The sequence below is a fragment of the Mus caroli genome, chromosome 3, assembly GCF_900094665.2.
Source record: "Mus caroli chromosome 3, CAROLI_EIJ_v1.1, whole genome shotgun sequence".
NCBI lineage: Eukaryota > Metazoa > Chordata > Mammalia > Rodentia > Muridae > Mus > Mus caroli.
The window spans coordinates 98,720,367-98,733,424 of NC_034572.1; the positions used below are offsets into that span (position 1 = coordinate 98,720,367).

The 13,058-nt window shown below is 49.0% G+C and overlaps 1 protein-coding gene and 1 non-coding gene across 2 annotated transcripts in view; both read right to left on the reverse strand.

Annotated features, from left to right (window-relative positions):
* Positions 1–195, reverse strand: LOC115030818. The gene has a single exon (XR_003836383.1). It is a non-coding gene; the product is annotated as a U2 spliceosomal RNA (small nuclear RNA).
* An 8,609-nt stretch (positions 196–8,804) lies between these two features.
* LOC115030642 (ferritin light chain 1-like) overlaps positions 8,805–13,058 on the reverse strand; it is a 5,061-nt gene continuing 807 nt past the window's right edge. The window contains exons 2-4 of the mRNA XM_029475544.1: positions 11,956–12,166; positions 9,525–9,584; positions 8,805–8,854 (exon numbers count right to left, since the gene is read on the reverse strand). Coding sequence (XP_029331404.1) covers positions 8,805–8,854; positions 9,525–9,584; positions 11,956–12,166 — 321 coding nt within the window. The remainder of the gene's footprint in view (positions 8,855–9,524; positions 9,585–11,955; positions 12,167–13,058) is intronic.

Genomic DNA, 13,058 nt, shown 5'->3' on the forward strand with positions numbered 1-13,058 from the left:
GTAAGGTGCAGAGCCATTGAGGAAGAGAGCAACATCAACCTCTGGTCTACATACATGAATGCGCATGTGAACACACATACACACACGCATACACACATACGCATGCACATAAACACAGAATTGCTATTAAAAAGGTGTTGTTTTTTTAAGAATGTATCTTCACACTTGATCTTAGCCAAAAGGCCGAGAAGCGATTAAAGAATGTATCTTACATAGAAAATTAGAATGTTTTGCATACAGTCTTGCTTCAAAACCAAGTCAGTCCTTATAGTTTTGCACAATTATTTATGACATTGTACAACGATTACATGTAACACACCCTGAACTTTAAAATAAATAAATAAATAAATAAATAAATAAATAAATAAATAAATAAATGCTGCTTGAAAAAACTTATTCCAGCATGGATATGTGGTTCATAACAGCAGAGTGAGCCTCCCAGGATTTAGTATCTGCCAGGAAGGAATGGTTAGGTGGTGTCCATGAGTCAGATTTTCGACAGATTTCCTAGCAGCTGTTTCCCAAGTGTTGGCAAGACTTCTGCCACAGAAAGCCAGATGGTGACACATGTCTTTGATCACACACGGATATGCGCTCCCAAATCAGAATTCATATCTACTTCCATTCCCAGTGGCCCTTTTAGGCTTCTCTTCCTTTCCAGCCCTGTATTTTCTCTTCTTCATTTTTCTTTCTCAGACACGTGAATTCTATATGCCTCTTAAACTGCAGTCTCTTCTGCCTGCAGGCCTCCTTTAGAATTACTTTTTCTTTTTCTTTTTCTTTTTTGTTGGTTTACTTCCAATGAATGGCTCTGTTGCCTCATTTGGGCTGAAGTGAAAATCCAGGTGTGTCTGGTTCTTTGAAGGTCAGAGATGCTTTGCTCTGTGGAAGGTGTGTTCTGAGAGGGAATGGGACTCCACAGACACAGTCTCAGCAGAAGGTTGGGAGTGCCTCGGGTGGGCGGGCAGCAGCAGTCCTCTGCTCTGCTCTGCTAGACTTGCCGGCTTGGGTCACAGGCTGGCTGCGCTGTGACCCAAGCTGGCCTAGACCCGGATGAGGAGAAAGAGGTTCACGTGGCACTTCTGATCATCTACTTACCCTGGGACAACCTGGCGGCTTTGAAAAGATAAGCCACGGGCTTGTTGTTATTTTGAGACAAAGTCTTACTGTGTAGCTCTGGCTGGCCTGGAACTCTTTCTGGAGAGCAAGCAGGACATGAATTTACAGAGATCCACCTGCCTCAATCCCCCCAGTGTTGAGATTAAACGTATTGGCCACCATGCCCAGCTTGGTTTTTAATTTAGTTTTTTTTTTAAATAATTTATTTTTTTTTTTATGTGTTAGCGTGAGGGTGTCAAATCTCCTAGAACTGGAGTTACAGACAGGTATGAGTGGCCATGTGGTTGCTGGGAATAGAACTCAGGACCTGAGGAAGAGCAGTCAGTGCTCTTAACCACTGAGTCATCTCTCCAGCCCCCACCCCCAGCTTGGTTTTTAAAGTCTTAATATCAAAACTGGAATTAGGGGATTGAGATGTAGCTCAGTTAGTATAGTTGAACTCGTGTTCAGGAAAGCCTGGTTCTCTTCGCCAGTACAACATAGCCAGGGGTGGTGGTATACACCTATGATGCCGATACTTAGAGCAATGGTTCTCAGCCTTCCTAATGCTGCCACCCTTTGATACAGTTCCTCATGGTATGGTGACCCCCCCCAACCATAACATTATTTTGTTGATACTCTATAACTGTAATGTTGCTGGTGTTATGAATGTAAATATCTGATGTGTGGCCCCTCTGGGGGTCTGGACCCATGGGTTGAGAACCAATGCTTTAGAGGTAGTGGCAGGGCATTCAGTGCCATCTTTAGCTGCATAGCAAATTCAAGGTAAGTATCTGATAGTTAAGAGCCTTCGGTTAGCCTTTAAACCCAGCACTTGGGAGGCAGAGGCAGGTGGATCTCTGAGTTCGAGCCAGCCTGGTCTACAGAGTGAGTTCCAGGACAGCCAGGGCTACACAGAGAAACCCTGTCTCAAAAAAAAAAAAAAGCCTTCAGTTAAAATATATATATATAAAACAAGACATAAATTAGAGGGCTAGAGAGAGATGGTTCAGTTGGTAAGGTACCTTGGGTTAGATCCATCTAAGTACAAACCAGGACTTGATGGTACATGCCTATAATCCCAGCTTAGGGAGGTAGAGACAGCAGAATTCCTAGAGCTTGCTGGTCAGCTAGTTTTGATGAATCAGTGAACTCCAGGCTCAGATCCTGTGTCCAAAATAGTGTAGACAGATATTGAAGAAGACACTTGACACCCACCTCAACATGCACATGTGGACTGTCACGAGGTCCGGTACACTTTCTCCTCAGAGAAGGGGAGGCCTCCCATGGATGTCAACCAGCCTTGACATATCAAGTTGCAGTAAGACTAGGCTCACCTTCTATTGAGGGTTGATAGACTAGGCAGCCCAGTTAAGGCAAGAGTTCCAAAGCCAGGCAACAGAGTCAGAGACAGCCCCTGCTCCTGCTCTTAGGAGTCCAACAGGAGACCAAGGTGCACTGCTGTTACATATGTGCAGAGGGCATGGGTCAGCCTCATGGGCGCTCTCGGGTTGGTGGCTCGGTTAACAGGGCAGGCAGTGATCAGGATCCCGATGTGCTTTTTTTTTTCTTCTTTTAACTTTTTTGAAATGGAGTCATATCATGCATCCCTAGATGTTCTGGAACTCACTGTGTAGACCAGAATGACTACAAACTGGCAGAGATCCACCTGCCTCTGACTCCTGAGTGCTGGGATTAAAGGGACATGCTACCCCCTAGTTTCCTTCCTTTTCCTTCCTTCCTTCCTTCCTTCCTTCCTTCCTTCCTTCCTTCCTCCCTCCCTCCCTCTCTCCCTCCGTCCCTCCCTCCTTTCTTTCTTTCTTTCTTTCTTTCTTTCTTTCTTTCTTTCTTTCTTTCTTTCTTTCTTTCTTTGTAATTACATTTATTTATTTGATTTATATCTCCCTCCCTCCTCCCCTTTCCTACTCCCCCTCTCTCACTAAACCCTGAGCTCACAGATTGGTCATTGAGCTCTAGAGATCCCCTTGTCTCTATTTGGACCCAGCACCAGTGTTACAGCTGTAGCCCCCTTGCTGGCCTCTTACGTGGGGGTGGAGATCTGAACGCAGGTCCCCATGCTTGCAGGACAGGCATTTCACCCACCGAGCATTTCCCTAGCCCATGAATGCTCTTCAGATCTGGTTTCCTCCTGGAGACTGAGTTTCTGCTTTGTTCTAGCCACACTGACATTTAGTTTTCTGGCTGAGGGACACACTCTCCATTATTGGGTTCATCCCTCTAATATTTGCAGTTGTCTCCCTGAGTCTTTTTCAAGGTCTGAGCTGCACATTCAAGGCATCCATGGTACAGAGATTGGGTCACTGTAATTAGACAACAATGAGATGAACAACAAAGGAACATTTCTCCCATGAGCTTGACGTCAGGACCAGTCAGCCTGGCTCTCCCAGGCACCCCACACCTCCCATTCTGGGTCAGGCCAGCCGGGACTATCCCAGGCTGTGCTGAAGGGCTGCCCAGGAAGTACCAATTCCCTTGGGTACCTGTCTTCACGGGGTCAGCCCAGGCCTCTGCTCAGGAGCCCTCTGTGACCTTTCTAGCATCTGGCATTCAGTATCACATGGCTCACAATACAGTGAAAGGATGGACTAGGCCTTGGGGTCAGGAAAACCTGAGGTCAAGCCTGTCACTCACTGGCCTCATGGCTCTGGGCCTGTAAAACTAACACTCCCTGCATGGGTGAGTCAGCAGGGTTCAGCTCCCTGCAGCCACTGCAGGAGTTCTGAACAGAAAGTGGTTTGAGATAGGGGTGGGGCTGGAGGCAGAGGTAGAGGCAGGGCTGAGCGCCAGAGGGTCCTCTGCTCTGTCTGAACAGGGGAGGGAGGCTGCTGAGTATCCAAAGCTACCAGGAGCCCTGCTGAGGTCCAGGCTCCACCCATCTGGCTGTGTGCCAGAAGACACAGTGTCATCACAGCTGCCAACTGTCCTCTGGCTCTGAGGTGGTAACTGGGTACCAGACCCTGCTGCAGGAAAGAATTCACATCTGCATGGCCCTGCTTGCCAGAGAACAACCACAGCAGCAGGACACCATGGTCTCATCCCTCTTCCCCCTTCCAGATCCCCTGTGAGGGTCTCAATATTGATCCTGTCTGCAGGGGCCTGTATGAGNCAATGTCAGGGAAAGTGCAGTCTTTAAAAAGCCTTTGCTAGGGAGAGACAGGAAAGAGGTGGGGGTGGGCTGGGTCTGCTCCTGGGCCTGGTGTGGACAGTGTTATGCCTGGAGGGCACCCAGAACAGTTCCTGGCATTGAACCACAAGAACTGAGTAAATGTGGACTCCTGTCCCTATTCCTGCTGTTAGTAATCCATGCCTGCAGCGTGCAAGTGCTATGCTGAGCCCAGGAGGTTCAACAGCAAGTAAGACGAAGCCACACCTTATAGCAGCAGCACGTAGACTAAGGGCACGTGGGGGGGGGGGGAGACAGAGCCCAACGCAGATTGGTAAGTGTAAAAAGCTTGCAATTTCGAATGTTAAAGGTGACTCCCTGGCCTGTCTTAAATGGGCAGAAGGGACCTCTAATATGGCCAGTGTGAAAATACTCATTTCCACCTTCAGGGGCATATATGCATGCGTGCAGGTGCTGGAAGACTGAGGAGGTCTGGTGTTTGTCAGGAGCAAACAGGTCAATCTAAGGGTGGCCCAGTATGACAGGCAGAGAGAGCGGGGACAAGATGAAACCAGGGAAAGCAGGGCCTATCGGGTCATTCTGGAGAGTCTGGGCCTTAGCTGATGGGGACTAGGGGAGCCATGGGAGGCCTTTGATTTGGGGTGGGGGTGACATTCTTGTTCTGTTCTCAGCCATATCACTTTGATGTAGTTTGATGTAGTTTGTGCACCAGACTGGAAGAAGGCAGGACTGCATGCAAGATTTCATTTCAAATTGGGCCATCTGGTCTGGAAATAATAGCAGTCTAGAGGAGGATGGGGGTGGAGAGGAAGGCAGAGGGAACCTAAGGAGGTTTAGAGGAGGCTGAGCAGCAGGGGTGAGAGGTGGGGGCTGGGAGGAACCCAAGGTGCCTGCCAGTTTCGGCAGCAGGTGCCACCCGATAGGGTGGGGCCCCCATCTACTCCTGGCACTTGATCCTAGGGAGGTGCCCGCTCACATCTCCCTGTCTTAGACTGGGCTCGCAGAAAGCCTCTTCTCTCTCCTCCACTCTATGACCTGCATGCAATTCAATTTCGCCAACCATGAGGAAGTGCCCATTCCGTGCCAGGAGCCCTTAGAGACTTCTCTCCAGATTCACCAAGTGGAGTTCTGCTGAGCACACTGAAGCAGAGTCGGGAGATGGGGTTAGCAGGGGAGAGGAAAGCTGTGAACCCTTGGCCAATCAATCGTCAGGCCCTCTTTTTAAAAAGACCCTAGTTTTTCACAGCCATGATGGGAATACTGAGGTCACCCCAAAGCCCACTATTAACAGGAAGCATGCAGCCTCTTCCTGATCAGAAAGCCTGCTGTCCTATGGTCCTCCTGTTAGACCCACAAGGGGAACATCCCACGTGACCCTTCACTTCCTCAACCCAGCTTCAAGCCATTAAATCCACTCCTACAAACCCAGGCATTCTCCCTAGAGGCCTCCAGTTAACACAGAGATAAGAAGACCCTTCCACTGCCAGGATTATATAGTAACTTCTTTTTTAACTTTTAATCTTTCTTGCTGGAATTGAACCCAAAACCTTGAGCATCTACCACGAAGCTGCACTTCCAGCTAAGTTACAGTAGACTGTTTTGTTTATTCATCTTTTGCAGTGCTAGGAATGGAACCTGGGACTTCACACATGCTAGGCAAATGTTCTACAATGGAGATGTATTTCTGGGCCTTTACATCTTTTTAATTGTTTGCTTGTTTGTTTGAGAGGGTTTCTCTGTGCATCCCTGGCTACCCTGGAACTCAGTTTGTTGATCAGGCTGACCTCAAACTCACAGAGATTTAGGCCTGCACCACCACCACCAGGCTTTTATGTTTTGAGAAGCTGTGGGGATGGCTCAGTGATTCTTACAGAGGACCCAAGTTCAGTTCCCAGCACCCGTGTCCAGCTCACAAGCATCTGTCACTTCTGTTCCAGGAGATCTTGTGTCCTCTTTTGACACCCCCCCCCAGATATACATATAAATTTAAATTAAAAGATCCTTTATTAGGCAGACAGTGGTGGTACATGCCTTTAATCCCAGCACTTGGGAGATAAAGGCATGAGGATTTCTGAGTTTGAGGCCAGCCTGGTCTACAAAGTGAGTTCCAGGACAGCCAGAACTACACAGAGAAACCCTGTCTTGAAAAAAACAAAAACAACAACAACAACAAACAAAATCCTTTTTGTTTTTAAAGACTTATTTATTGTACGTACGTGAGTACACTGTTGCTGTCTTCAGACACACCAGAAGAGGGCTTCGGATCCCATTACAGATGATTATGAGCCACCATGTGGTTGCTGGGAATTGAACTCTGGACCTCTGGAAGAGCAGTCAGTGCTCTTAACCACTGAGCCATTTCTCCAGCCTAATCCTTTGGTTTTTATATAGATAATGTGTTGCTAAGTTACTCAGGCTGAACTGAACTCTGTCTGCCATCCAGGCAGCCTTTGTACTCCCTCTAGTCTCCAACTTCCTCGCCTCCCACTAGGCCAGTGTTTTATTTCTTTTTAAATTGCTTACATTTACTTAAGTGTGTGTTTGTGTAAGTGTGTGTGTGTGTGTGTGTGCTCCTGTGGAGGTCAGAGGACACTCTATGTTAGTTCTCTTCTACCTTACACATCTGGGTTGGCTTGGCACCAAGTGAGTTTGCCTGCTGAATCCTTCCGCTGGCATTTGTTTGTCATCTTTTGAGAGGATTTTGTTTATTTGATCCGACTGTGTAGCCCAGGCTTCTCTTAGATTAGACATCCCCTCCTGCCTCAGTCTAGGGAGTGTTGAGAGTACAGGCATGTGACACCACGCCTGGCTTACACTTATTCTCAAAGTTTTCTTTCCTGTCCACTCTCTTCTTTAGAGTCTCCGTATGTTGCCTGGATGGCCTTCAAACCTCTGGGCTCTTGTTTCTACCTCCTGAGTGGCAGGGACTTGGGGTGTGCACCACCACACCCAGATTAATATTGACCTCTTATCACACTTGTGCAGGCAAATTATAGGTCTGCTGTCTGGAGCCCAGGCCAACTTGTTAGGAAGGAGAAAGGCTCAGACACCCCTAGGGTTGAAAGACAATAGAATTTTTGTTTTGTTTTGTTTTTTTATTTGTTTACAGTCCCCCCTTAGCCCAGGCGAACCTGGAACTAACTCTGTAGTTAGGCTGGTCTCAAACTCACATTGGTTCTACCTTACCCTCTCAAGTGCTGGGATTACTGGTGTGAGCCACCATCACCATGCCCTGACGGCATGCCTTTACCTACCTTACTCCTAAATCTGCAAACACCTCAGGGTAGTTTTGCAGCTGATGAAACTGGAGTTGTGTTGGGTTAAGTCACTCTTGCTTATCAATGTCACCTGACCCTTTGTGCATAAGCTAAGAGAAAAAAATTTTTCAGTAGTGAGGCCTGAATCCTGTCGCCAGGGCCTCTTAAGCAAATGCTGTCACTGAACAGTATACCCTTAGCTCCCTGACCTGAAATCTCCACCCCTTCACGCCTGACATTCGTGACTGCTTCCCGGTGACCTTGTGTCCTGGATCCCTGCTTCTTATAGTCCTTCTTTCCCCTAGAGGCAGGCTCCGAAAGCTGTTTTCCTCTTACTCTTGTCTCGGGTCATTTGGCTGAGGAATTGCAGCTGCCTGGGCGGGGCTGGATGGTAGAGGTGTCTGGATCCGCAGAGAGGAAGCGACTGGAGTTCTCAAGAGTCCTGGGTTCACACTGACCCTTCCTGGTGCTCACTGGCCCATTGCAGTCCTCCTGGGCATTGCCCAGGCTCCCCGTGTTTCTGCTTGCTTACACCCAGTCCCCAGGACGTCCTCTTCCCTTGCTAGAGCCTCAGCCTACGAGCCCGAAGCTCACATCCTGGGGGTTAATTTCTACCAACTCTAATGCCTTCAAATCCCAGGCTGAGCCTTCAGGCCAGGGTACAGCCTGCAGAGCTGACTCATGTGAAGTAGCTATTGGGTGACAAAGGTGAGAGTGGGCAGAAGCCTCCAGCTGCCCCTCCCATCCCCCCCCCCCCCCCCGCCTCTATGAGGGTTCCCCCCCCCCCCCCCCCCCCCCCCCATCTGGGCTCCAAGCCACTGTCCCACGCAGCTTTCAGGGGGAAATGTCCTGATCTAAACTAAGACCAGTGCTATTTCCTGGGTCACAAGATCTCCACTGTGCCCCCTGGACAAATCTCGGTGACACCGGGTGCTTGAGCTGCATGGCTGGACAGGCTCCAGGCCTTGATGCAGCTTCTGCTTGAGGCGTTTACCCCAGCAGCTTGGCAAGCTAAAGCAACCATTCATCCTGACTGTTTCCAAACGGGGACTTCCTCTGATGGGAAGACCGTCTGATTCTAATGGGGTCTCATCTTGCCTTAAGTGCTGCTCCTAGAAGACACTAACGCCAGCCCTCTGGGAGTAGAAACTGTCTACTCCCTCCCACCTACACCTCTGGAGAAATCCACACGCCCAGCCTCACACCCCAGTACTGCGGTCATTCCTAACACAACACACCCCAGTGACCGCAAACATCCTCCCTCCTACACACAGATGGATCTGATCTACAGAGGCGTTAATTCTTCAGGACCTGAACAGCGGCTGTTTCAGGTCCAGGGAGACCTCACGCCGACCTTCAAGGAACAAGAGAGGGGCCCGTCGCTGAACACCCAGGATGGTCTCCGCCCACCCTCTTTCCCATCAAGGCCTTTTCTCCGACATAGCTTCGTAGAGACAGTTCAGGCCCTTACTTGGCAGTGTGAGGCGCCCTCGTGTGGCCCATAGCCACCCAGCACGCTGGCCACCTGGACCTCAGCTTTACCTCGGTTCCCCTGGCACACCTAGTGTCCCCTCCCCCATCCGCTTCCCCCAGCTGTCCCCACCGGATGTCAGGGCTCCACCTATTCCTCTACGGTGGCTTCCTGTCGGTCAGACCAGGTTAACCTGCTCTTTCCATTAATAGGAGGCTTTGAGAGTCTGGAGCAGGAATCCTGCCACGCTTAGCAGATGCCCTGCTGAAGTGAATTTCCTCATGTGTCTGTCTCCCTGCCCACTCTGAAAGGGCTTCGTCTAGGAAGTGAAAGAAAGGAAAACAAAAACAAAATTATAAAACCAGAGTAAGTTCGCAAGAAAACCAGAGTCGCCCATCATCAACTGAGCTTTGACAGTTTATATCCACCGGAGGGAATGCGAGCTGACTTTCAAGCGTTAACATTTCTGGGAGGCTGTTGGTACTGGGCACATAGCTAAGGCAAAGATAAGTCAATCATGCTGAGTGGAGCCAAAACCAAGTTGTTTACTAACCTTCACTGATGATGGTGATGATGGTGGTGGTGATGATGATGATAGCAAAAAGAGAAATAGCTGTAATTCCAAGTAGGCCAGTTTAGCTGTTATGAATAGGAAATCCCTTTTGGGCTAACCTGTACAAGCCCAGTTAACTTATCTTTGTGAGGTTTTTTTGTTTTTTGTTTGTTTGTTTTGTCTTTTTGTTTTTCGAGACAGGGTTTCTCTGTATAGCCCTGGCTGTCCTGGAACTCACTCTGTAGACCAAGCTGGCCTCGAACTCAGAAATCTGCCTGCCTCTGCCTCCCGAGTACTGGGATTAAAGGTGTGTGCCACGATGCCCGGCTTCTTTGTGAGTTTTTGTTGTTGTGTTGTTGTTTTTGTTTTTGGGATGGTCTCACAATGCAGCAGCCCTGGCCAGCTTGGAACTAACAGAGATCTATCTACCTACCTTTACCTCCAGAGGTCTGGTATTTAAAGAGTGCCACCTTTTGATTGGCTGATTGATTGATTGATGCTGGGAACTGAACTCACATCAGAGTCTTAGTCACTCTTCTGCTGTTGGCATTGAACACACCCCCACCCCACCCCCACCCACCCACCCATCCACCCCCTACCCTGCTGCCTCAAGCAAATCTGCTTTTCATTTTGTTTCTACTTCTTCAGACCCCCTTTTGTATAAGGCAAACTCCAGGAAGTGTTGTTGTGACTCATGAATCACAAATAAAAGGCTTACGGTTAAGTTTATTGATTTGCTAACGACTCTCCTCCTTTTAAGGCATAGCCTTCTGTGGTACAACTGGCCTGGAACCCTGGTCTTCCAGCCTCCCCGCAAAGGCTCGGACGACAGGTATCTGACACACTGGCCGGCTTTTGTTACTTTCCTTACTAATTTGTTTCTGTTTTTATTTTTTGAGGGTTTCTCTGTGGCCTTGGCTGTCCTGAGACTCACTACTTTTTAAACCAAACTGGCCCTGAACTCGTACTCACAAAGATTTGCCAGCCTCTGACACTATGGTTAGCCTCATTTTTAATCATTTATTTAATTTTTTTTTTTGGGGGGGGGAGGGGTTCGAGACAGGGTTTCTCTGTGTATCCCTGGCTGTCCTGGAACTCTCTATAGTTTAGGCTGGTCTTAAACTCAAAGGGATTCGCCTGCCTCTGCCTCCTGAGTACTGGGATCAAAGGTTTGTACCACTAACAACTGGCTTAATTTATTTTTTTTTTTAATTCCTTTAATTCCAGCCCAGGATATCCCTCACTGCATTGCTGCTCCGCTGGCACTGGTAGGCTGAGATGACGTCAGTTATAAGATTATCAGCCAGGCAAAGTGATGCACACTTTTAACCCCAGCACTAGGGAGTCAGAGACAGGCAGATCTCTATGAGTTCGAGGCCAGCCTGGTCTACAGAGTGAGTTCCAGGACAGCCAGGGCTATATAGTGAGACCCTGTCTCAAAAACAAAACAAAACAAAACAAAACAAAACAAAACAAAACAAAACGACTATCAGGGTGCCCCTGTACAACAATTTTAGAAGCATAGACCTGCATCCCACTTATCTGCCCAAAGACCTCTCTCCTCACCTGAGATTCCACTAGAGAGACTCTAACTGCAGACAGGCTGTGGGAAGAGACGAATGTTAAGTTAGTAAAGACTCATGGAGGGCATGTAGACCGACCTCCCTTCTTCAGGGCAGCCCACTGGCCCAGTGACACGGACTGGGGAGGGTTGACCGTAAGGGGAGCTGCCTGCTGTTGGTGCAGTCTTCCTGGTGCCCACACAGCTCTGACTGTTTTCTACCACTTAGCTTCATCAGACAGAAGCTCTGCTGGGGAGCTCTAGACTGTGTCCAGACTGAGGAGGGTGCAGGCCCAGGCTTCAGGCCAACTCAGCAGGCCTAGGGCATGCCCTTTGCCCTGGATCATGGGACATCTCTGGACAGTAGGATGACCCAAATCAACTGCCTAAAGACTTTGCCCCTGTAGAGCAGCTGGTGTAATGAGTTCATACCGCACATTTTTAAGTGTCTGCGGAGGTGTTCCCAGCCCAGCCCTGACCCAGAGCTGTCCTTAAGGAGGCCTACCTCTTTTATTTTTAATTAGGTATTTTCTTCATTTACATTTCCAATGCTACCCCAAAAAGTCCCCCAAACCCTCCCCCCCCCAGGCCTACCTCTTATAGCAGGGCGAGACACTTGGGCCCAGGCTACAGCTGCAAGCGGCCCGAGGAGTGTTGTCATCCAGTGAGCAAGAAAGGCTGCTGATTTGATATGGAACTGCCTTGGTGGTTCTCAGAATTTAGGGTGCAGAGGTTAAGGATCAGGCCTCCCCGAGGGACACTTTCCTGTCTCTCCTGAATAAACATAAATGTAAATTCACATGGTGACTGGGGGGAGATGTTTTGGACTTGAAAGGCCCAACTTCTTCATCCCCAAGAGATAGGTGTTACCGTTTCCACCCCAGTTGAGCCCATGCAGGCCAGCAGGAGTATCTGGCAGGAAAGCGGAGGCCAGCACCAGCTCTCTTGTGTTGGTGGCTACACTGGGTTCCTGAATCTCCAGGGACTTCAGCCACTTCATGACCAGTGTGAGATCTGAGATGAATGCAGAGCTGAGGTCATGGGGTACAATGTATACCTCACCCTGGGACTGGGTGGTGAGCTGTACTGGGAGAGAGGGGGTCTGGAGATCTGAGACGAATGCAGAGCTGAGGTCATGGGGTACAATGTATACCTCACCCTGGGACTGGGTGGTGAGCTGTACTGGGAGAGAGGGGGTCTGCGTTTCAGGACTCCAGTTCTGACACAACCCTGCAAGCTCAAGCAAGAAGAGGCTGTGTTTGCTGGAAAGAAATTCTTTTGATTCCATTTTGAGTAAAGGATGGAAAATGATGAAGTCTGCTCTCTAATTAGGATCCAATGAGAGTCAATTACCAGAAGCCACAACAAAGCGGGGGATCAGTCACAAAAGAAACACATCTTCTTCAAGCGCTCCCAGCTGGAGAGAAATTGCATCACTTAAGCTGAAGCACAGGCTGATGTAGAAGCTTGATGTAGGGTCTTAGAGTGTGGCGGAAAACCGGGCGGGGAAATGATTCACAAAGCAAATGGAGAGGCACCAGCTCTTGTGCTGGGTTTGGAGCTGCCCCTGGCTTCCTGGGAGAAAACAAGCAACGACTCGGGCAGCAGATGAGCCCACTTGGTTCCTCAAGGTACTTGTATTAGTTCTCTCTTGCTGCATAACAAGTAGCCCAGATGTAGGCTGCCCAACAAGCAGGTGTTTATTTCTTCTTACAGCCTGGGGTGAGGAGCCTGGGGTGTAAGAGGTAGGGGTTTTCTGGCTAAGAGTCACCTGGGGTTTTCTTTTTCTTTTTCTTTTTTTTTTTTTTGCTGTCTCAAAAAGCTTTATTTTCACTTGGTCCAAGACTTGACAGAGGCTCCAGGGCGGTTACAAAGCTGCCTAGTGGCTTGAGAGGTTTATTCAGGTGGAGGTCCCAGGGCGGGCTGGTGCAGAGCAGAGGGGGGAGCCCCTTGGAAGGCACAGAGGCCTCCTA